Source organism: Telmatherina bonti (assembly GCF_933228915.1).
Source record: "Telmatherina bonti genome assembly, chromosome: 1".
Taxonomy (NCBI): domain Eukaryota; kingdom Metazoa; phylum Chordata; class Actinopteri; order Atheriniformes; family Telmatherinidae; genus Telmatherina; species Telmatherina bonti.
The window spans coordinates 33,220,998-33,244,432 of record NC_136619.1 but is presented as its reverse complement, the minus strand read 5'-3'; the positions used below and the strand labels follow the sequence as shown (position 1 = coordinate 33,244,432).

The 23,435-nt window shown below is 38.3% G+C and overlaps 3 protein-coding genes across 3 annotated transcripts; 1 reads left to right on the top strand and 2 right to left on the bottom strand.

Moving 5' to 3' along the window:
• Positions 1–28: 28 nt before the first annotated feature.
• Positions 29–13,501, top strand: slc30a4 (solute carrier family 30 member 4). Its single transcript, XM_079242842.1, has 8 exons — positions 29–168; positions 441–929; positions 3,372–3,518; positions 6,144–6,297; positions 6,550–6,763; positions 8,307–8,412; positions 8,506–8,640; positions 12,383–13,501. The coding sequence occupies exons 2-8, from the start codon at positions 536–538 to the stop codon at positions 12,535–12,537; spliced, it is 1,305 nt and encodes a 434-aa protein (XP_079098968.1). The 5' UTR covers positions 29–168; positions 441–535; the 3' UTR covers positions 12,538–13,501.
• A 2,855-nt stretch (positions 13,502–16,356) lies between these two features.
• Positions 16,357–17,454, bottom strand: cUnh15orf48 (chromosome Un C15orf48 homolog). The gene is made up of 4 exons (XM_079241496.1): positions 17,247–17,454; positions 17,064–17,152; positions 16,901–16,961; positions 16,357–16,630 (listed from the first exon to the last, which is right to left on the bottom strand). The coding sequence occupies exons 1-4, from the start codon at positions 17,283–17,285 to the stop codon at positions 16,562–16,564; spliced, it is 258 nt and encodes an 85-aa protein (XP_079097622.1). The 5' UTR covers positions 17,286–17,454; the 3' UTR covers positions 16,357–16,561.
• A 299-nt stretch (positions 17,455–17,753) lies between these two features.
• afg2b (AFG2 AAA ATPase homolog B) lies at positions 17,754–22,948 on the bottom strand (the record flags this gene model as incomplete). Its single annotated transcript, XM_079241867.1, has 10 exons — positions 17,754–17,891; positions 17,994–18,119; positions 18,250–18,384; positions 18,478–18,705; positions 18,793–19,002; positions 20,182–20,340; positions 21,106–21,291; positions 21,421–21,705; positions 22,073–22,258; positions 22,355–22,948. 10 exons carry the CDS (start codon positions 22,946–22,948, stop codon positions 17,754–17,756), a joined length of 2,247 nt encoding a protein of 748 aa, XP_079097993.1.
• Positions 22,949–23,435: the final 487 nt, after the last annotated feature.

Below are 23,435 nucleotides of genomic sequence, written 5' to 3'. Positions count from 1 at the left end.
CCTGCGTCATCACGTGACTCCTCTGTACGGAGGAGACTCAACTTCTTCGTGTCACATCCGTAACAATGCAAAGGTAGCGTCCAGACTTCGGTGTCTGTACCTGTCTTACCATGACAGTTCTTTACTTGAAGACGGCCTAAGTCCATAAAAGAGTAAACACGTCTGTTGGTAAGTCTGTCTCATGTTTCCAAACAAACTACGCCATGACAAGCGCTGTTTGTGTGGCAAACTGACACAACATAGCTAACCACTAGCTAGCTTGTTACTTTTTAGCCAAGTATGTTTTATGAGGACTTTTGAACTCTGAAGTTTCTCACCTCAGTTCAACTCAAAGAAGTCCTTTAAATTAGTTTGGAGCTGGTCAAAATAGGTCCCGACACCCCTGTTGTTGAAATGGTTGAATTTTAGTAACGTGAACTGTATCACTTTCTGTTTGACAGGATGGGAAAATACGGTTCTACCATCATGCTCCATTATAAAGACACACATGTTACCTCAGAAGACAGCAACTAACTCGGATAGATAAATATTAAAAATGTCAGGTGGGAACCTCTTCAACAAGGTGCGGTCCGCCTTCAGGAGGGAGCGGAGCGACTGGGATCTTAGTGACACGGCTCCCTTTGACTTCTCCGAGCTGGGAGAGGATGAGACTCCCAAATTCAACAAGCTGAAGGTTGTAGTGTCTGGAGAGATGTCGGACTACTCTGCTGGAGGTCCGTCCAACGGAGTGGCGGTAAACACGCTGGTGGTAACAGATGACGATGACTCCCTGCTGGACTTCTCTTCCAGCACTGGGAGTCCGGGGTTGAACATGGATCCCTGTGACAGCTGCACCCAGAAGAAGGAGAGGATCAAACACAGGAAAGTGATGAAGAGGCTGGTCTGTGCTGCTTTGCTGTATTTTCTGTTCATGACAGGAGAAATTATAGGTAAGTGCACTAAGCATCAAACATATATAATTCTTCAGACTTAGGTTAATATTGATCCACAGTTGTGCACATAGTGACTTACCGTAGTTGTCTTTGAAACCAAATGTATGACACTGACTCATACACTTGTGCTCATATGTATTCATACCCTTTCAGTAAAGAAAAGGCTGAATGTACAACAGTCACTCAAATAACTGGAGACTTAAAAAAAGGAGCAATAACTAAAAATTTGCAAAAATATAATTTAGTAATATAAGACACTTTCTTTTCATTTAATTGAGTTGAAGAAATAAAAAAATAAAAAAACCCAACAAAAACAAACAAACAAATTGGTCCTGTCCAAATTAGAGCACTTTTCTGTTGAACAGTGGGATAAAATACCTGTCAACAGGTGCAGAAGTCTGAGAGGAACAGAAAACACCTGACTGTAGAGGAAACATTAAAGGATTGTTCAACAAAATATTAGTTTATGAGTGATGTAATATATAATAAATTTTCTTTTTTGTTTGCTTTTTAAAAATATATTTCTATTGAACCAGAATTAGAAAATAATGTAATGATTTTCATAAAAAAAAAAATTGAATTTATTTTCACTTTAGTCAATTTCAGCTTCTTTTACAGGCAGCTGTTTTTTTTCCTTCTTTAATGAAAGGGTATGAATACATATGAGCACAACTAGATCTTGCCCAAAATGCAGCCAACTGAACATTACAAGTAAATTTGTTCTACATTAATAGCTAATACCATTAAACGGTGGTGCAACACAGTAGCACACTCACTGGAGTGTAATAAAGAAATAGTGCCCAAAAATGCAGTTATTTTTTTCTTTCATCTATTGTAGCCCTTTAAACATAGATTTATGATTACAGGAAAACAAACCTGATAAACTTCTGAAAAGCAATTTGCATGCCTTTATTTGAGCAAAACTATTATAAACTTATATACCTTCTCTGATCAAACAGAAAACATTTTTTTTTTGTTTATTTTTGTCAGCAGTCAAATATTAATAGAGCCATTTAAAATAAAGCAACGGCCGGCTTTTTTAACCCCATCAAATATTAACGCATATAAAAGGATATATAAAGCAATATGATAACGGCCCCTTCACATACTGTTCCATGAGATACTATCAGTTGTGTTATCATCCAGTTGGTGCTATCTCACCCTAACCCCGACAACACAGATGAAGGAAATGTGTTTAGGCTTTTTTTAAGAATTACAAAATAGATTAAAAAAACATTATGGCCATTAAAATGGCGTTTTCAAATGTAGCTGCTAGATTAAAGTTGATGGAACAAATATTTTATTGACTGCTTGTCATGAAAGAGGCTTTTAGTTCTTGAAAAACAACCCCTTAGTATTTTTCTTTCATCGCGGGACTGTTCATATACATGTTCACGTTTAGTTGCTTACTGACGAGATCCTGAGATCAACAACAAATCACACAAGATGTATGCTTTACAACAACAACAAAGGCAGAAAATAGGTTCACAAATAAAATTAAATAAAAACAGTGTTCAATTCATATTTTATCTGTCAAAATGTAATACAAAATACAAAACATACAAAATACTTAAAAACACTTACAGCTGTTGTATTTGGCACATTTTCAAGGTGATCGTCTGTATCTACTTCTTTCACTGAAAGATTGTAATTATTACAGTGTCAGCCACAACGGCAACCCGCCTGATGCCCCATGATTTATTACACATCAAATATAATTTCACAAATGTTGCTAGAACAGTACAGCCTGCTCTATTTTTCTTGTCAAACTGAGATTGTTGAACCCTTGTTTCAATTTCCCACTGGAGTCTTTTTTTAAATTTAATTTTCAGTTTAATTAATTGTGCTTTTAAATGTTTGTGGATTATTGACTATTTATTTTCCTTTTCTTTTTTTTTTTTTTTTTTTTTTTTAAACAAAGATGATATTTGTCCTAATGGTTTTAAAGGCATTACGTTTGCAAGGGACAGATTGTTTCTCAGCCCACATCCATTTTTACTTAGGATAGGGGCCTTTTGTTTTCTTTGCGTCATTGTTTTTGACTTTCTGGTTCTTGTTAATGTTGTGTGACACTTTACATAGCTTATGCGTCTTCTTCCTCCTGTACCCATTATATATTGTACTGTTATCTGTCAGTGTCTTCAGTTGTTACTTCATAATACATCAATTCAGCTACAGAATTTAAAGGGAAATACTTATATGAAATACTTATACTTATGTATAAGTGTATATTATATACTTATATACACTTATGTGAAAAACATATATATATATATATATATATATATATATATATATATATATCCACATACTTTACATTTGAACTAAATCTGTAGGAAGCTACAGATTTGCACTTTGTGATTAAAAATTGCTGTTATTGTTCTACGTATGAAAAAAAAAAAAAAAAAAAAGTAATTTTTTTTTTTTTTTTTCTCCCAGGTGGTTATGTGTCGAACAGTTTAGCCATTATGACTGATGCTGTGCACATGCTAGCAGATGTGGTAGGTATCTTGTTTTCCCTGCTAGCACTCTGGCTTTCCACGAAACCACCTACCAAGAAGTTCACCTTCGGGCTGCATCGCCTCGGTGAGATTTAGAAGCCATTTTACTTCTTCCTTTCACTTCCTCTTTCTATCCACATCCTCTGCTTGATGTGCATCAGATGAGTGTGTATCTGTGTGTGTTTATGCAGATCAGCTGCTTTGAGGAGAAAACATTGTTTCATCAGTGTTCAAGGCAAATCACAATCATGTTCCAGATATACTGGGAATTTCCTACAGAAACAAATTTTTACCTCAGCTGTTTCTAGTATGAATATTTATAACTTCATTATATATAGATAAGTTTCTAGTTCCCGTCAAGAAGACCCTAGACAAATTTAAATTAATTAAAATAAATTCAAAACATTTTATACGCTGAAACCGAAACTTACTAAACACGGCATACGCCAATTTTTTTTTTTTTTTTTTAGGCCCGAGCACCTTGGCGGTGCGAAGGCCTGTTGTATTTGCAGTGTTTATTATTTTTATTCGGACACTTCGCATGCTTTTTTGGAGGCCTGAACATGCTAGAAAACTCACCATATTTTGCGTAACCCCCCAAGGGAATGCGAAAAATTTTATATTTTGAGGTGCTCGAGACTGTTGGGGCGAAACTGAATGAGAGCGCGACTTATTTTAGGTGCCCCGCCACTGCATATTAATTAATCTTTATGAAAATTCATACACATGATCTACATGAATGGGCGAACAAAAAATCCTCTTAATGCCATGGTGAAATGTCAACAGGAAGTTGTCTATTTAAGGTCAAAGCTGCCATTTTGGCGTTTTAGCACCTCGCATTTTAACGAACGCGTCCTAGAGCTTTTATCCCACTGAGTTACAAATTGCTCAGGATGTTCAGGAGGCATGTGTGATTAAATGTTGTGTTATTTTTTTCAAATAGGAGACTTAGTTTACGAGGGGCGGGGCCTCAAAGTTTGATGTCTCGCCATGAAAAATTAAACGGATATAACTACCACATAAAGCAACATTTCTGCACCACATTTGCTAGATATGATGGCAGTCCCCTCCTACAGAGTTCTATATGTCAATATTTTGATTATGAAATAGCCACGCCCCCTGGAGGTCAAAAGTGTTGTTTTTTGCTCACACACCCATAACTCTGGCTTGGTGGACACCACATGGCCCAAATTCACTCAGGCATCACAAAAGATGTTGGTGAAGAGATCTGGTAAAGGACGTTGCTCTACGCTGCACGACGTGCCCGTGACGCCATGGCGAAGTTCCATGCAGCGGCGTGACATCATAAATCACTATAAAATTGTCAATTTTGATCTGATCACCCTAAAACTTATAGGGATTAATAAGGGATCAGTCCTGAACAGATTAATGTGACCATTGCTGGTGTAGACCTAAGCCCCTCCCACTTACAACAGGAAGTGGTTTTTTCCACGTTTGAGGGTCATTTCTTTGCCATGCATTTTAAACAACTCCTCCTAGGGATATTGTCCAACTGACACCCAACTTGCACAGGATGCTCAGGAGGCATGTGTGATTTAAAGTGGTGTTATTTTTTCTAATAGAAGATTTAGTTTAGGAGGGGCGGGCCCTCAATGTTTTATGTCTTATTAACAAAGACTTATTGCTAAAACTCCCACATAAAACAACATATCAGCACAGGAATCAACACATTTGATGCCAGTCCCATGATGAACAAAATATACAATGCAATAATATGCCTATGAATTAGCCCCACCCCTTGGCAACAACAAGTGTCTGATATCATGAACCAGGAAGTACCTGTAACAAAGCCATGAAACCTGTGATCTTCACCATACTTGCCATGACTAATGACAGTTATGTCCTTAATAGAGTAAAATTAAAATATAGTGGAGAAGATAGTAAATGGCTCCATAGCGCCCCCTACAATATTTTAATCAATCAGCCCCGCCCAATACATTGACTGACATGGATAAAATTCAGCACACTTGTAGAACCTCCCAGTACCTTCAAAAAAGTATCTTGGATATATGGGCTAAATCAAACAGGAAGTCGGCCATTTTTGGGGTCATTTCTGTCATTTCTTTGCCATGCATTTTGAGGAACTCCTAAGAATTTTATCCAACTTTAACCCAAATGAGTCAGGATGCTCAAGAGGCATGTGTGATTAAAAGTTGTGTTATTTCTTTTAATAGATGATATCGTTTAGGAGAGGCGGGGCAGCAAAGCAGATGTGATGCAATTAAAAGAAAAACTGGCATAACTCCCACAAAAAACAACCAACCTGCACCAAATTTGCTACAGATGATGCCAATAATATCCTTCACATTTCTGCATGTCAATAATTAGATTATAAGTTAGCCCTGCCCTTTGGTGACAGGAAGTGACCCTTCATAAGACCTAAATGGCCTGAAGTGCAGTCTGGCTGCACCTTAGGTTGAGAGGGGCATGGGAAGGATGTTGCCAGGGGAGGCGGTGGCATTATGCCGAGCGGCGCCATGGTGCGAGGGCCTATATCACCGCTTGTGGTTTTAATTTTTAATTGTAATTCGTTATACTAATAATTTATTTATTTTATGCCAGTCTTATTTAGTCCTATCCTTTCTACTTTATTACTTATCTTTTCTATATTTCAGTATTTTCATTACAACTTGTATATTGGTTGTTGCAGAAGTGCTTTGTATTTACGACAGATTGTGACTTGTTTTAGAGGTTGTATCTGCAGTTGTCAGTGTGCTGCTCATCTACATCCTGACGGGTATATTGCTTTATGAGGCGGTTCAGAGGACTGTACACCAAGAATTCGACATAGATGGAGATGTCATGCTCATCACGGCAGCTGTTGGGGTGGCTGTTAATCTCATGTGAGTTTGGGACGTGTGTGTGCGTGTGCGCGTGCGCGTGCGCGTGCACATGCGTGCTGTTCAGTACAAAGTACTATAAAAAGTGCAGATTCCAGCTGCCTATGCACAGTGTGTGTGTGTAATGTTTTACTAGTTGGTAGAACTGATTGAACTTTTAAGACTTGGTAAAGTAGGACATCAGTGTGACAAACTACTTGTACTATTCATTCCTAATATTAATCTCTGTCCTCATTGCTTTCTTTGTGACTTCAGAATGGGTTTTTTGTTAAACCAAGGTGGTCACCTCCACTCCCATGGCCACGGTCACTCTCATGGACCTGCAACTGCCTCAAATTCACATTCAGCTGAGTCAGGTCAGCCCAGACCACATGGTAGCCTGGCTGTAAGAGCTGCCTTCATCCATGCATTGGGAGATCTCCTTCAGAGCGTCGGGGTGCTCATAGCTGCGTATATTGTCCGGTTCAAGGTATGTAGTTTTTGAACTGAGAACATTAATAATAAATAATCTCATGTGCAATTGTTACACTAAAAGTAGTGTGTTTGAAACTATTTTTTCTTTTCTTTTTCATCAAAAGCTGCAAAGTGGCATGTGTCACTTTTAATACTGACGGGAACTGAAATCTATTAAAAACAAACAAAACCCTACTGCAGGGTAAAATGATGTGACACTGAATGGTATTTAAATATCAACCAATGACTGATGTGCAGATAACTTTTTTATCTTTCTGAAGCCATTGCTTGGAATATATAAAATTATTTCTCCTCTCAGCTTTAAATTCCATTTATCTCTCTCTGTTTAACTACTCCTGCACCAAACATATCGGACGCCGCACAAGAGTTGAGGTGAACTGGTGACCTTGCAGGTCAGACAGTTAAAGCAAGTGAACACAAAACATGGCACAAGCAAGCGAGCAGAAACAACAAAACCATCAAACTACAAATCCCCAAAACACACGCACACAAACAAAACAAAGTGGTGGTCTCTCCAGTACATGCCAGCTAACTCAGCTGGGTATGTTAAAACTACCTCATGTGAAACTACCCCACTAAAGACAACAAAACAAGCTGATAATCCAACACAAAAAAAGCCTCCATTATTGTGTTACACCTGGTCTGAGCCCTAAATGTAATTGTGGCTGCCACACAAAGGTGGAGGTTAATAAGTTGTGTAATAAGTATTGACAAAAATGAAAATAAAATGGGTAAACCTCTTTTATTTATTTATTTATTTATTTATTTTTTTGCCAAACACCCAGTGGTTCTACTAGAGAGAGATATTAAACAGGGCCCAGCCTTCATTGACTCAACTCATGAGCTACAGGTTCTTGTCATTCAGCTAAGTGGGCTGAGAACAGGAAGCACTAAAATAAAACAGGATGCAGCACTAATCTTTATCAAAGCTTTGTTCCACTGCAGCGATTACACTGTATGCGACACATATAATGCAAGCACTGTTGAAAAGACTATGTACTTGTATTTATTTTATTGGAAGAGTTATTGGTATGTGGGGTAGCAGAAGGACAGCTGAAAACAAGAACAATGAACATTAACCTAACTGTTGCAAACTGCAAACAATTATAATGCAAACTGGACTGGGTGCAGTCATAATTCACTAAGTATGTGCAATATATGCAATATAGTTTACTGGTCTTCTCCTATGCAGAATTTTAAAGTATATTTTTTACTTTACTTTCTGGTATACTGTGTTGTCTTTGAACTTTATATTTACACTACCAGTCAAAGGTTTTGACCCACTTTCCCCTTGGATTTAATTGAAAAGTGTGTCCACACTTCTGACTGGATGTGTATTAATGGTGCTGTACTGCTATACATATATAATCCTGTGGAAACCTGCCAAAAGGAACAGTAACATGCTATTTTATCTAATCTCATTTTATAAAACTGGGGAGTAACTCTTTACTTTTACAGGAAAGTATTTGAATTTTAATCAACCTATGTGAACATTAACCTTTTCCGTGAGTTATGTTGTGGTCACTTTATCTTCTCAGCCAGAGTTTAAGTTGGCAGACCCGATCTGCACCTACATCTTCTCTGTTCTGGTTCTCTTCACCACACTGCGCATCATACGGGACACACTCGTCATCGTGCTGGAGGGTAAGTTTAGGCACTATATCCACAGTCCTCTATTTAGTCTTTACAGTTAGACTAGCTGTCAGATATAATGAGGTTTTTATCTTGCTCTCTCAGGTGTTCCCAGACACCTAGACACTCAGCGAATCAAAGAGGATCTCCTGAAGCTGGAAGATGTCCAATCAGTCGATGAGTTGAACGTCTGGGCACTGACCGCTGATAAGACTGCAGCACTGGTCCATCTCCAGCTCAGTGAGTCGTTATGTTTTCTCAGTGAAGAAAGGGGTGTTGTGAGGATATAAAATGTGTGAATTCCAGTCAAATTCACACTTCATGTTTAGGCTAATATTAAATACTCTTTAACAGGAGGAATGAAAATCTCATCTGATTACAAAGATTCACTATTGACAGTATTTATAATAGATTAGTTTTATTATTTTTCTTTAAATCCTCTTGTGACTGACCTTTGTTTAAAATGACTTGAGGCACAGTGCTGGTGCTTTGGCACTGATATAAAAGAATTGCTGCCATAGTTGTCTCACAAATATTCACAAAATGTAATGACAGAGAACATTTTGTGTTCACAATTAAAATAAAGTCCGCTGGCTGACATCATATGAAGGAGCCTCTGCCTGTTCAGATTGTCTTTTTGAAAGAATTTTCTACATTTCCGTCAAGTATCCTTTCATCCTCACAGAAAACATGCCTACAATCCGGCTTACTCAATTTCTCGATGAGTCGCTTTGATCTAGATTGTTTCCAGTGCTGATTTGGGAGTCTGTTAAACATTCATGACATGTCCGAACAAAATGTTTCTGTTGTTTTTAAATGTGTCTGTTTCAGTTTCTCCTCTGGAATTTGTTTGTAATAATCTTTGATCCTTGTTTTAGTAACAATGTCATGTTGAGGCCTTTGACATGCTGAGACTTGTTGGAGCCAAATATCAGAGCATGCGTGAGAAGAGATTTCAACAGATCACGGAAAAAAACAGTTTAAAGTGGCACTTTTCTGCATATAGGACATTGTAATCTGTGCTGTTGGCTTTTGAATGTCTTGTCATTGAAGTGGTTTAGTTTACTAACGCTTACCAAGCCCCTGTTGTTCCACTAGAAGGAGCTGTCCATTCCTTTTTGCATTGTCATCAAAGCTGAAGAAAATGAAAGATAAACATGATACAACTTGAAAACAGATGAAAAATTGTTAAAAGGGAAATATACCATAAAATCTTTGATTTCCCTTGAGATTTCTCCTTGTGCTTTTCAATTTTTAGTCCATTATTTAGTGTACCAGGGAATTTCAACAATTATACAACAATACCATTTGAATATTTTCTTGAAAACATGGTTTTCTTGAAAACCGTGTTTTATTTCAGTAAGTATTACAGTAAACCATTTCATGCCAGCAACAGGGTCCCAAAACTGGCACACATGGATGTTTTTATGTATTAATACTATGATTAATTGCACATGGTTTTTCTAATGCTATGGTATATATAAAAATGTCATAATTATTGTTTTTAGGTCCTAAATTAAGATCTGGTGCTCACAGAAACCATTTAAAGTCACGTTGTGTTTTAATTTCAGTCCACGACTGCAGTTTAAGTATCACATGATGTCAATATACATTTACCAGAGTTTGCCCCACCTGCATGGAAGAAGGACCACCAAGCAAATAGCACAATTAAGAGGTCTCCAAACGGGTCTGAACAGATAAGGTCTGAGCAACTTCACCTCGCAAATAAAAATTCTTTAATTCAGAACACCATTAAATTCATTATTAGAAGATGGAAAGAAAAAAACACCACAATAAACCCACACAGAAAGGTCAGATTGCTAAACCTCTCAGACCAGGGAGGGAGTTTATTCATCAGAAAGGTAAGAAAAAGCCGAAAAGTTACTTTTAAGGAGCTGCAAAACAGGACGGCACAGTTTGTTTTTTCATCAGTGTTTCATCAGAGGGGAAACATGTTACTTTTAGACAAACAATATTACTTTTGTTTTTTATTTGCTGTAATTACGTGAGAATGCATTGTTGATGAGGTGTTGATGAACAGCGAGGGAGTTCAGCCTTCAAAAAGTTTTGCAGCTTAGAGTTCTACTACCGTGTGTCATCACATTGACCTCATAGCTTCCTTTGTCCTGTCGGTGGATTTACAGTGAGGCATAGTTCAACCTGTAGGTAGCACGTGTTTACAGCATGCATTTCCATGTATCTACATGGTAAATTAAGAAACAAGAATGTGAATTAATAAGTAGTGATGATACTTTTCAAATGTAGTAACTAGTAATCTTGTTAAACTTTACACAAGTCACCAGTAATGACCCCAACACTGCTGTTTGTTAAATCACTTCCAGTTATTCACTCCACAAAGATGGTTTTTCTGGAAGAGTGGCCTTTGCTTAAAGGAGAAAACCGATATGAAAAAATGCAGTTCACTAAATGCCGTTTTCACACAGAGCAGGCTAACCTGGTTCTGTTTATCTGCAGAGCCTGAGATCAGGGTCAGAACTGATGGAATGATGGAAGGAGCTATAGAAAATCCAGAAGAATTGAGACTCGGACAAGACGCCACCAATCAGAATAACAGCGACCCTTAGCATACTTCTCAAGAAACACTCGAGCGATTTAATAGGGAATATTAAAATATCACGTGATGGACTATTGTAGCAGCAGGTCAGTTCAGCCCTCAAGGGCCACAGTCCTGCAGGTTTGAGATGTTTACCTGCTTAAACACGCCTGATTAAAATGATTAAACTTATCAACTTCTTATCGATGACTCATTTCAGTCAGGAATGTTGAAGCAGAAAAAACGTCCAAAACTTGTTGGACTGCAGCTCTCCAGGACCAAACTTGTCTACCCCTCTATGCAAACCTCAGACCTCACTCGTGCCAAGAGATTGCTGAACACCAGAGGGACCCATCCTTCTTGAAGTGAATAGACATTGAGCATGGAAGTCACCGTTTTACTGACTTGTAGAAATATACGATAGTATAGCGTTCCAAATTTTTATCACTTAATTAATGTTTTTGGTTGTTTTATTAACCAGCATTCAGTTAAAGAGACAGTATTCATGGAATTATGTTTTTTGGGGGATTGTGGGTGGGTGTGGGGGGGTTCTTTGCTCTATGCCCTTGTGTGTGTGTGTGTGTGTGTGTGTGTGTGTGTGTGTGTGTGTGTGTGTGTGTGTGTGTGTGTGTGTGTGTGCGTGTGTGGAAAGAGCTTCTATTATTTTTAAACGCCTTTTTATCCACTGTTTGTTTTAATCCTTATGACTTGATTTTATCCTGTTAAGCACTTTGTGTTGCCCGTGGCATGAAAAGTGCTCAAGAAATAAAGTTTGATTTGATTTGAAATATACCAGGAGGCTTGTGGCAGGAACATTTGCTAAATGGTAACCTACAAAGTATATACCACACTGGAATACTTATGATCACATTTTTTCTCTTTTGAAAAGAAATTTTATTCCCATTTTAATTTAAATTAGCATATTTTGTGTTGGGGTGTAAAGATACACTACTTTGTCATGACATTGTGCCAAGGTACTTAGTTTAAGTAAAATTTTAAATAAAATTACATCATTGTAATGTTTTTGGAGGTTTTGCTGGTTCGATCCTCAACTGGGGAGGATGGTGGTGGGTTAGGGTTCACTCCGGGTACTTCAGCTTCCTCCCACCGTCCAAAGACATGCATGATAGGTTAATTGGTTACTCTAAATTGTTCCTAAGACAATTGTAGTTTTTGTCTCTGTGTTGGCCCTGTGATGGACTGGTGACCTATCCAGGGTGTACCCTGCTTCTTGTCCAATGATTGCTGGAATAAGCTCCACCTTCCCCGTGACCCTTATTCAGACTAAGCAGTTTGTAAAATAAATGAATGAATATATTTTAAATGAAGTGTGTTTAGAAGTGTTCTGCTAAATGACACCATAGTTGTACTGATATTTGTACATTGACTGATTTTAGAGTTGCATTAAATGCTTTTCTTTGTTTACAGCGCCCTCTAGTGCCAACAACTGGGAGGATGTCCAGGCAAAGGCCCGTCACTTGCTGCTTCACAGCTACGGTCTCAGCAGGTGCACAGTGCAGGTGCAGACACACCGGCAGAGGGTGGTACGAAGCTGTGCACATTGTCAGCCACCCAGTGCCTGAGGAGAAAATTGTGCTTCACTGGCTTCAGCGGTTCATTCCATGGAGACGAACAACAGAAAAGTACAATACACAGACGGGCCTGTATGTTACAAGGCTGCTGCAGCTCAATGCAATAGCAGCAGCCGGTCTACGGTCATATGTGGGGGAAAAAATAGAAGGTGCCAAAGGAAAGAGAGTGGTATAAAAACAATGCACACTTATATATCAAGGGAGAAATTAAACATCCTGGGACTTTATCCTCTCATTCTTGCAAAACCTTTTAAGTCAAGATTGTTTGCTTATGCTGATAAAGATTAAAAAAAAAAAACAAAAAAAAAACATGACCTTAATTCACCATTAAAGCCTATGCCATCATTTTTTTTGGTATGCAACTATTTTGTTTTGTCATCAGTTGTACATTTCTGATTTATACAGTTATGCATTTATGCAGTTGGAATAAGTACCTCATGATAACTGGTCACGGCGCATATAAGTTGGAGTTGTCACAATTGGTAGAAATGAGGCACAAAACCTTTAACATTGTCCCTTTAGGAGATTTAACATCTTATGTAATGCACTTAAGCATTCTTCTTTAACCAAAGTATTGTCGTCGTCATCATTTAATCAATTGTTATTATTTTTGGTAACGTAGCCTATTGTGGCTGTACTCACCAACAGTTAAACTAACTTGACATTATGGACACTGATTTCCTTTTAATGTAACTTTAAGTAAACTGTAGCAAGCAGTCAACTGACAATCAGTGTTACTGATCCAGAGTAAGGGCATTGCTTAAGCTTCATATCATTTACTGACAGTATAAGGGTGCAAGCAGGTTTTATTTTCATACATTTCAACGTTTGTGTTTAATTGGATGAGGATATTTTGGAAATTTGCCAATTAATATTGTTTAAAGTGTTTTTTCCAGTGTTAAGAGGCTGCAAGGAGTTGATGGGTGAAACCCCTCCATGTGACTGATAATAAATCACCAAGGGAAATCAATAACTGGGTGACTGTTTTTGTTTGTAATAAAGAGTTAAAAGCCTTTTGTCTTTCTTCATTTTTTTGTTTTGAATCAAGAAGCAGAACATTACTCCCACAAGGGTTACTCGTAAGCTTAAAGAACTGCCACTTTAAATTGGATAACTTTATATTTAGGTATTTGCTGTTGCAGATGTTTGGCACATCTGATCATATTTCTATGTAGTATATGTAAGAACACCAGGTGGCGCTGTTCTTCTGTTAACTTGTTTCAAAAGCTTTATGTGACAAAATCCCCAAATAAACTGAATGCTAGATTAGATTTTGTTTAAAACTCATCCTCTCACTGAAAAAGAAAATCTGAAGCATGAAAAGAACACTTTCATAAATAAAAGACCCAAAGTGGCAAACTAGTGCTAAAATCTATACACGAGCTGAACAATCATGTCATGCAACGCACTTGTAAAATAATATACAACATGACATCTTCCACCAAATAGTTCATTTGTAAGATGCTGGTGTGTCAAAGGTTTATAATTAACTTGAATAAAGAGGGAGTGTCTGTTTCTAAGCAACAGTATTATCATAAACCACCATAGCAGAGGGAGAAGACTGTTGACTTAACAGACAAAACAACCAATTACTGAACTCACCTGTGTATAACACCGAAGAGCATTTCATTATCTGTGTGTGTAAGTTAGTTACAGCACACTTTATTATAGAGCAGATGTGTTTAGAAATCCTTTCCAAAGTACAAGTGGTCATTTTATTTTAAAAAAGTTTTTGAGCTTAATCCTTTATGGGGAAGTGACTATTTTTTTGATCACTTTGTTTTCTGTGATATTCAGCATGAAACTTTTTTGTTCTTTGTGTCTTGGTACATACCAGAAGGACAAGTTTAGGTTAAAATGTTTGATTTCAAGGTATTTCATTGATTGCCCTATAAAGTATTAAATGTGTACTGTTGGTGACAGTTTGGGGATTTTCAGCTCTTATTTTTCAGAACATCATGCTTTACTGGCTGATCACATGACTTGTGGTGTCATGATGTGTGTGAAACAGTCACGTACACAAATTCCAAAGCACATTCACTCTGAATTTTCTTTTGCCTTATTGTTTCCCTAAGTATCCCTTCATCATTATACAGCTTGATAGTCTGAAGTGCAGCTACATCTCAAACAGGCATGTTTGCAGTATAATGGTTTTATTAAAACAATGGTGCTTACAGACAAGTTTATGTGCATGTTCAAATACCTCTTGATTACTTTCTCTTAAAATGCTTTCGGGGAGAACACTTCATGTAGCTACAGCAGAACACATCAAATAAGAAGATATAGAGAGGAAGGAAATGTTTTTGTATGTGAAACATCCCAGAAAATAAGAACTTATGGCTTGACCGACATGCAATAGCAAAAACAAAATGTGTTTCCTGATAACAAAGCCTCTCACAAAGAGCAGGAAACAAAATCCATGCCCCACCTTATACCTCTCTCTTTACTCCTTTGTGTAATTATTCATTGGAAATCCTTTCATTGCCATGGTGTAGCGGGCCCAACCATGTAGACCAGATAGTGCCGGGGGCAAAACACTTTCTAATTATTTGCTCCCTTCTGAGATGAAAAGTGCATTAAGGGGATTGCCTGTACAACAGAATAGAACCACTGAATGCTCATGCAATCATAAACCAAGCAGATTAATGCATCTGATTGTTGCTTGGGAGACTGTTACTGTACACCAGTACATGCTAAAAACAATCTAAATGTCTGAAACCAACATTCAAACACAGCAAGTCTTTCAGATAAAACTAGGTTTACAGAACAAGAAAACAAAGCTTTTGGTTGTTGGATTTATGGTTGATTTTGTAAATAAAGTTGACAATTGATCACACAGCACCTTTTATAAGTCGTTCTGCATCTTTTAGTCAGGAGTTTGTGCAAATACAAAATGCTTGGAAATCTTAATATATACAAAATTAAGGTATCTTTGCTGCCGTCATTTGTGAATAAATTATCAAGACATTTTCTTAAATACACACATATGCATTATTAATTGTATGGGTTTGCATGTTTCTCTTAAAAAAAAATGTTTAAAATAATTTTTAAATGTTTTTTAAGTGGATGGTAATGATTCAGGTCAAATATAGTTTTGATGCTTGTGGGAATATCGAACACATGATATGTGCATATATTATTGATCAACGCCCACACAATCTCCAATAAAGAAATTAACTAAATTTGTTTTGAGACAATGGGGTTTCAAATGGGATGTTTTTAAATGTAATAGGAAAGCAGGTGTAAATAAAAATAATTATTAAAAGTGACTGAATTCATTTATCTGTGCCGGTCCTGTGATGTCGCTCAGCAGCAGCTTGGATAGGCTCCAACCCAAAAAAGCCCCAAAAACTGGACAAATCATGGAAGGAAAATTAATTAATAAATTAAGCTGCTTTAGGTTTAGGGTCCTGTTTTTGCTGACTGTCACACATCAACACAACAAATCCAGACTTATGCTTGTCTTGTTTTTGAAGAGCAACTATATTAGACATGAAGACCAAGTGGGATCTGTGACACATTACATGAATACTTTACCACTCAAACTGTGATAAGAATCCATTCTCAGTATTTCAAGGGGTTTGTTCACAATGACCAAACTGAAAAACATAACCAGTATAATCCAAAGCCAAACTGGGCCTTAAGGTGGATTCTGCCTCTTACGCTTTAATAATTTTGCATTTACATGATAAAATCGTAACAACAAAGCTTCTGCTGTAGATTAATCTCAACAGAGTATTAAACACTTTGATGACAGTTACATTTTTAGAAGTATTATTTATTTGACAATGTACATTACACGTTTGGTTCTGCTGATGCAAATGGACGTCCTTGTCTTCAACAGAGCAGGGTGAAACCCCACCAGTTGAGCAGAAGCATTTCCGCACACTGTGTTGAAACATTCTAGTTTGTGCGAAAAGGATTCTGTTAGACTGATGAGGGGGCAGGCATGAAGTCAGTCTGGATCTTCAGAGATAATCACCCCCTTGAGTTTTTTCCTTTTCCTTTTTTTTTTTTACTTGGTGAGGGATTTCACAATCTCCAGCTCCTCTACAGGTTTCCACTGCTGATTAATGGTGAGAAGCTGCAATAAAATACCAGAGATGAAAATGAAGCTTCAGTTGGCCTGTTTTCAAGTCATCACATGAATAATTGCATGGCGGCTGTGGCAGTACGTGTGGAAATGTAAACATGATTTCTGTGATGTCATGGTGGATGACTGCAATGAATGATAATTCCTCCAAAGTGACTCAGCAAATTCCAGCTGCTGGGTGGATGGCTGTGCATGAATTTAAGGGAGGATGATCTTAAATACAAACATAACATTTTTAAGAAGTTTAAAGTTTGAAATTACCTTTTGTGGTTTATTTGGGTCCACTCTTTCCCATGGTTCTGGGTTGCTGCTCTTGTTTAAACTACAATCAGTAAATTAAAATGTTACACCAGTTTTTAAAAATAAAGAGAAAGAGAAAAAAATACAATCATCAAAATGAGAGAAAAAATCCAGTAACACTCACATAATATCCTGTTTGGTAAATAGGAAGTAGATAGAAGCAGAAGAGGCCCCAACTGCGGCCAAAGCCATGAATCCTATCAGAGGGATCAGCTGCAATACACATATATATTTTTTAAAAGACATCCCATACATATCTTACAAGAACAAAGGGTGCAAAACACACAAAACAAAGCAGACAGCTTACCTCCTTCCTTTTTCTCAACAACTGGAAAAATCCACTCATTATTTAAAAGTTTCAAACACCTGATGACAAAATTAACTGGATTTCCTCTTGGGAATTTACACACAACGCCTGAGGATCCACTTGCAGGATGATGGATAACTTCAACAGGCAGCTCTGTGTTACTTTTCACCTGTTGCTAAGAGGTGTGTAAAGTAACTCAGTGGTGTGCTGCACTGGCGGGGATGATGCAGCCTGAATAAGATGTCCTACGAGATGAAAGGCACGTAGACAGATGTAGGCACCTATACTCTAATGCACGGCTGAAAATGAACACTTTTTACTACCAAGTATTTTAATGTGTGTAGTGCCATCTGGTGGCTGCTATCCAAAACTGAAAGTAAACTTTTTGAAAAGTACATTTATGAGCAATTTTAATTGCTTGGCAAACAAAACATAAAATAAATAAATAAATAAGGACAAGAATCAGGAGATGAACTTCACATTTATTTCAAATCTATACAGGCATAATCATCTAAGGGGTGTTTGATATGTGTGGATTTGCTGGACTGTGAGAGAAGGACTCATTTTGCTGAGGGAACGTAGGAAATGTGTGTGTTTGATGGTTGAAGCCTCCATGTTCTCATCCAGCAGCGCCAACAGAGCAGCCTGGAAAATAAAAACATTTACGGTCATTTCTGTATTATAAACTGTTCTACTTTTATCTGTTGCAGTAAAAAAAAAAAAAAAGAGATCTTTGAGAGCCCTTACCTCTTTACACAGATTTTCCAGGTCAGCTCCAGAATAAAGCTCAGTGTTTGCAGCCAGCGCCTCCAAGCACACATCTGCACTGATGGGCATAGACTTTGTGCAAACCTTGAGGATGGCGAGTCGAGCCTTGATACACAAAATGATGCACATGATGTTAGTCAAAGATGCGTGGATGCAAATTGCATGGGTATATTTTAAATAACTCCTGGAAACTAAAGTTTTGTTGTACACCAAATCATGTTTTCAGATAATTTACCTGTTGATCAGGTGGTGGGACATAAATGATGTGATCCAACCTGCCGGGCCTGAGGAGAGCACTGTCTAAACAGTCCGGCCTGTTTGTGGCAGCTACAACCATCACATCTTTGTTACATACTTCCTTGCAGTCCAACTGTAAAAGAGCAAAAGCACCTTGTTAAACATGTCACCTCATGCTGTCCAGGTATGTTGTGACAGCCTTGGGCTCTCTTGCATAACTTCAGACCTCCTCCTGTGTGGGACCCTCCTCCACTCCCTCTGCTAGGAGGATCTTCTCTGTTCCCCTCCTCTCCAGTGTTTTCAGCCCGATCCCATCCATCTCATTCAGGAGCACAGACAGCAGACGTGTCTGCACGCTGTTCAGAGTCTGACCGTTGGACCGCGAGCCAATCAGTGAGTCAATTTCATCGAGGAACAAGATGCAGGGAGCACAGGCTCGGGCCTGGCGAAACAGCTGCATGGGCACATACAGGTCCGGTGGGTTATGGATGTAACAGATGGAAGGAAAACAACCTTAGTGTGGGCATAGTTCAGGAAGTACCTGCGCCAAAGCCTTCTCTGAGTCCCCAACAAAGGGAGAGTAGAGGTCCGCTCCACTGACAGACAGGAACGTACAGTGGGAGGAAGTGGCTGCAGCTTTAACAAGAGTCGTCTTTGCACATCCCGGAGGTCCATAAAGAAGCACGCCACGGGGCCGACACAGTCCTAGACGAACAAATGCCTCAGGGTATCTCATTGGCCACTCAATACTCTTTGATGTGGAGACACATTAAAGGAGAGATGGTGGGAAAATAAACAACTTGTAATGAAATTAAAAGTTGTAAAATACAACCTCAGATGAACAAAGTCATCATGTATTACCCTGTAAACTCATTTTACCCCTCCCACAACAAAGCTCAAATGCAGAACCAGCATGACAGATTATGTAAATCACACCATCCAACACCTTTAAAACCACCTTTAGCAGTATTCGTGATATAATTGTTTTCTGAATATTAATGACAACATTGTTTAATTTAATTGATATTTGTAGACATTTGTTCACAGGCAAATATTTTAAGGTCCAACTGCAGCATTTCAGTCAGTTTGAGGAGCTGAACTTTAGATGATTGCAACACTTATTCTTTTCTTTTGCACCATGTTGTTGTAGTTTCACTGCTTTGTTTGGAATAAATATCCAGTTAAATGATACATTTTTTAACATGTGAAAAGAAGATTACTTTGTCCTGTAGAAGAACTGACTGTCATCTACATGACTCAAAGTTGGTCAGATCCTGTAGCTGCAAAACAAACCCAAAACTAAATCCACCACTCTGCTTGACAGCTGGTATGGGGTGTTTAGCTGTGTTGGTTTTTTACCAAATGGAATGGATGTGCATTTTGCCCACACATAATGACTATATTTTAGCTTATTAAAAGGTGATCGGTCCAGAGAACTTCTGTTATGTTTAGATAAATCTTTGTAAACCTAAGCTGTGCCTCCTTTTTAATTGATTTATTTTATTTATCTATATATTTATTTATTTTAGAGAAATGATAATTCCATACAAGGTTGATTGCTGAGTCTTTCTGTAATTGTTCTGTCATAAACTTTAACATTAATTCTGCTAACTGAGGCTAACAGATTCAAACATGTAGCTTTTGGGTTTTTGCACAGTCTGACTTCAGGAAGAACTTCCCAGAATGTCCACTCCTGGAAAGACTAGCAACTGTCTTGAATGTTTCCTTCTTGTAACTCATTGTTTTCACCACAGAACAACATGTTTGGAAATAGCACTATAACCATATCAAGACTGATCATCACCAGTTGCATCTTTAAATCACTGCCGATGTGTTTTCCCTTTTCATGCCTGTATTTACCTTTAATTTATAGGAAACAATGTGATAACAGATAACTCAAATGCATCATGTCACCTCCTCTATTGGCTACCTGTTGGAGTTTGATTTTGATTTCATCTAGGCCTCCGATGTGATCCCAAAGCACAGGGGAGAGCTCTGTCTTGCCCAGGCTGCTCCTCAGGCAGGAAGGGCGCACCGACTTCAGGGCTTCCTGAAAGTGCTTCCTGTTCACCGCCTGCTCTCCTGAACCCTGAAGACAAGAAGGTCAAGGATGGACAAGGCAGAATTCATGAAATGATTGTCATTTACAGAAAGGTTGCCATTTTATACTAGAAATACTAAAGGAAGTAATGTTTAAAAACAGACAAAATGTTGAAGCAGAAGGATTTTTTTGGGGTAAAGCATAAGCTTTATTTCAAACTTGATGTGAGAATAAAAACTGCTGCTTCAATAACAAAATCGAAGGAATATTTAGTCAATACAGTTAATTGGTAAGTGTTGAATGTGACAGAATAAGCCAGAAAATGCTCTTTAGAGTTGGCAGTGATCTTAATTTATGCATTTGCATGGTTATATTTTGTTGTAGCTTTCCTTACTGTTTTAACTTCAACATCTCCAGTGCTATCAGTCGGTTTTAGATATTCCAACTCTCACATTAGTTGTCATATTTTAACATTTCTATTACAAATATGAAGCCTTAAATAATGTATCTAGATTGGCTCTGTTTTATATGAATGTGCAAAAATTCAGAGTTGGAAAACATGGGCTCACTTATCACTAAGTTAGAACTTGAAGAGATATCAGTTGTCTGGATTTGTTAGGCCAGATAATCAGAAGATAAAACCAAGATATGCTGGACCTGATTCACATTATAAACCACTAATAAAGCAATTATACAGCACAACACAACTTCCACACAGATACTCTGGCTACACAACTCAAACATCAGACAATTTGGTCACAAGACATATTTGTGCCCCGTAAACTTAAACTTGTGTGATGCTGCTGAATTTACCTTTGTGTTCTCCCGTATAGCATGCATGGCAGCTTCCCTGCACAGGGCGCTAAGGTCTGCTCCCACATAACCAGTGGTTCTTTGTGCAAGCTCTTCCATGTCCACAGTGGGACACACTGGCATCTTCTTGCACAGAATGGACAATATTGCCTTTCTTTGCTGCATGGTAGGTGCACCGATGATGACCTGAAAAATGTGAGTGATGACATTCTCATACGCTGGAAGGTTTATTTTTTTTATTTACTGATCTAAAAACCTGCATCAACAGAAAGACAAGGATAAAAAAAAAACAATACATTACATGCAACCCAGTACCTCTCTGTCAAATCTTCCAGGCCTGCGCAATGCCAAGTCTAAGCTGTCTGGCCTGTTTGTGGCTCCGACGATGAGGAAGCGATCTGACTGGCTGATCCCGTCCATTAGAGTGAGAAGCTGAGCCACCAGCCTGTTCTCCGGAGCAGATGAACCAGTTCTCCTTGGAAACAGAGAATCCAGTTCATCCAAGAACAGCACACATGGACCCTCTTCTGCTGCAGACCGAGCCCGCTCAAACACAGCCCGCAAAGTCTCCTCGCTCTCACCCGGCCGGGATCCCACAACCTGAAATAATCATTCAGGATTATTTTGCAAGTATCTAAATCTCCAATATAATGCTTGCTATTGTAAACACTCTCTACTCAGGGCACTATTTAAATAAATGAATTACACAGTAAGACTACTATGGACAACTTGGGTTCACAGTTTTCAACAAACCAATGATTTATTTATGCAACAGTGTCAAGATTTCTCATTGTCCAAAATCCCTTAACTCCTCCCTCTTAACCCATTTAGCTCTAGTAGGATGAATTAATGCAATACTGGGCAAGCAGAAGAATAGAATTTGTGTATATTGAATTAAATGCTTGAAATTGTATCAAGTTTTCATTCATTTTATTTTATAATAATATATATATATTTTTTTTTTTACCTCTGGCCCTCTGACGACCACCAGGTTGGCTCCCACGTCCTTAACCACCCTATGGACCAACAGGGTCTTACCAACTCCTGGAGGCCCCACCAGAAGCACACCTCTGGGACAGGATACCCCGAGAGAGCTCAGGGTGTTTGGATAAAGCAAAGGTAGCTGCAGCATCTCTTTCAGGGATGCACACACCTACAATAGAGTGATAAACAAATGAAGGTGTTGCACAACAATATTAGTCATTGCAGGTTAATATTAGTAAGGTAGTCAAAGTGAGTTTAAGCTGACCTCATCCAGCCCTCCCAGTTCCACTGAGTGCTGGTCCTGCAGCTGACTTTTGTAGTGCCGGACTGTCTGGACGTCTGTTATCTCCACACCAGTTTTTGAGGTGACAAGTCCAGCACTGATAGAATCTGGATTGACATTTTCAATAACAATATATTTGATCTCCATATCAAAATCCTCCAGGTTTATTACATATCCCCTATGGACATATACACCCTTGAGCATGTCCTTTACAAGCTCGTGAACAAGACAAGGGGGTGTGTGTTTCTTAAAGTGAAAACTCTGGACCACCACAGATACTTTGACACCTTTCACTTTGGGACATTGTATTGGTGTGAGCTGGCCCAGGTCCAGGTCCAGGTGGGTGGGGAGCTGAGACATTAGACTGGGAGTGAAACATTTCAGATCCATCTGTATAAATCCCTCTGCCAGGTCAGGTCGGGGCCAGGCAGTGCATAAACAGCTTCCCCCCGGGATGGAGACCAGCAGAGGTGAGCCCAGTCTCAGACCCAATGTCGCCATTAAGCCCGGACCTAGCCTGCATCTCTGGGAGCCCTGGTCTGAAGGATCCGCTGAAAGAAGCTTCAAGGGCTTCATTGCCCATTAACAGTCTTCCGATACACAGACTGACAGACACAAAGGGAGCTGATGAAACTCCAAAACTTCAGCTACAGCAAAAAGTTGAGCAAGGCTATATGCTGCTAGCACATTTCCTTTTATGAATAAATAAAATCATATAGCTGCGACCATTACGATTGATAGAATATGCAATATACTGACACACTAGAGAACGATAAAAAAAAACAAAACAAAAAAAACTCGTTAGTGTTGGTTAAAATGTTCAAGTTTTCGCATTGATGATAGCGCCGAAGCGGCTAATGTTTACAAAATCCATGTGGAGTCATCTTTAAAAAAGATGGCCAACTAAAATGTTTCCTGCGCGAGGTTAGGGAAAGTTTCCGGGTCGCATTTATAAGCGCAACATAATTAAATTAAATTAAATTAAATTAAATTAAATTAAATTAAATTAAATTAAATTAAATTAAATTAAACTGAATTGAATTGAATTGAATTGAATTATTAG

What these genes read in the sequence shown, in the direction of transcription:
- cUnh15orf48 (XM_079241496.1), bottom strand. Translation starts at nt 17,285, where the DNA reads ATGAGTGGATTTTTCCAGTTGTTGAGAAAAAGGAAGGAG. An exon ending in TGTTGAGAAAAAGGAAGGAG is followed by an intron (nt 17,153 to 17,246) that starts GTAAGCTGTCTG and finishes TGTGTATTGCAG; the next exon opens with CTGATCCCTCTGATAGGATT. An exon ending in TTTACCAAACAGGATATTAT is followed by an intron (nt 16,962 to 17,063) that starts GTGAGTGTTACT and finishes TACTGATTGTAG; the next exon opens with TTTAAACAAGAGCAGCAACC.
- slc30a4 (XM_079242842.1), top strand. Translation starts at nt 536, where the DNA reads ATGTCAGGTGGGAACCTCTTCAACAAGGTGCGGTCCGCCTTCAGGAGG. An exon ending in CATGACAGGAGAAATTATAG is followed by an intron (nt 930 to 3,371) that starts GTAAGTGCACTA and finishes TTTTTCTCCCAG; the next exon opens with GTGGTTATGTGTCGAACAGT. An exon ending in CGTATATTGTCCGGTTCAAG is followed by an intron (nt 6,764 to 8,306) that starts GTATGTAGTTTT and finishes TTATCTTCTCAG; the next exon opens with CCAGAGTTTAAGTTGGCAGA.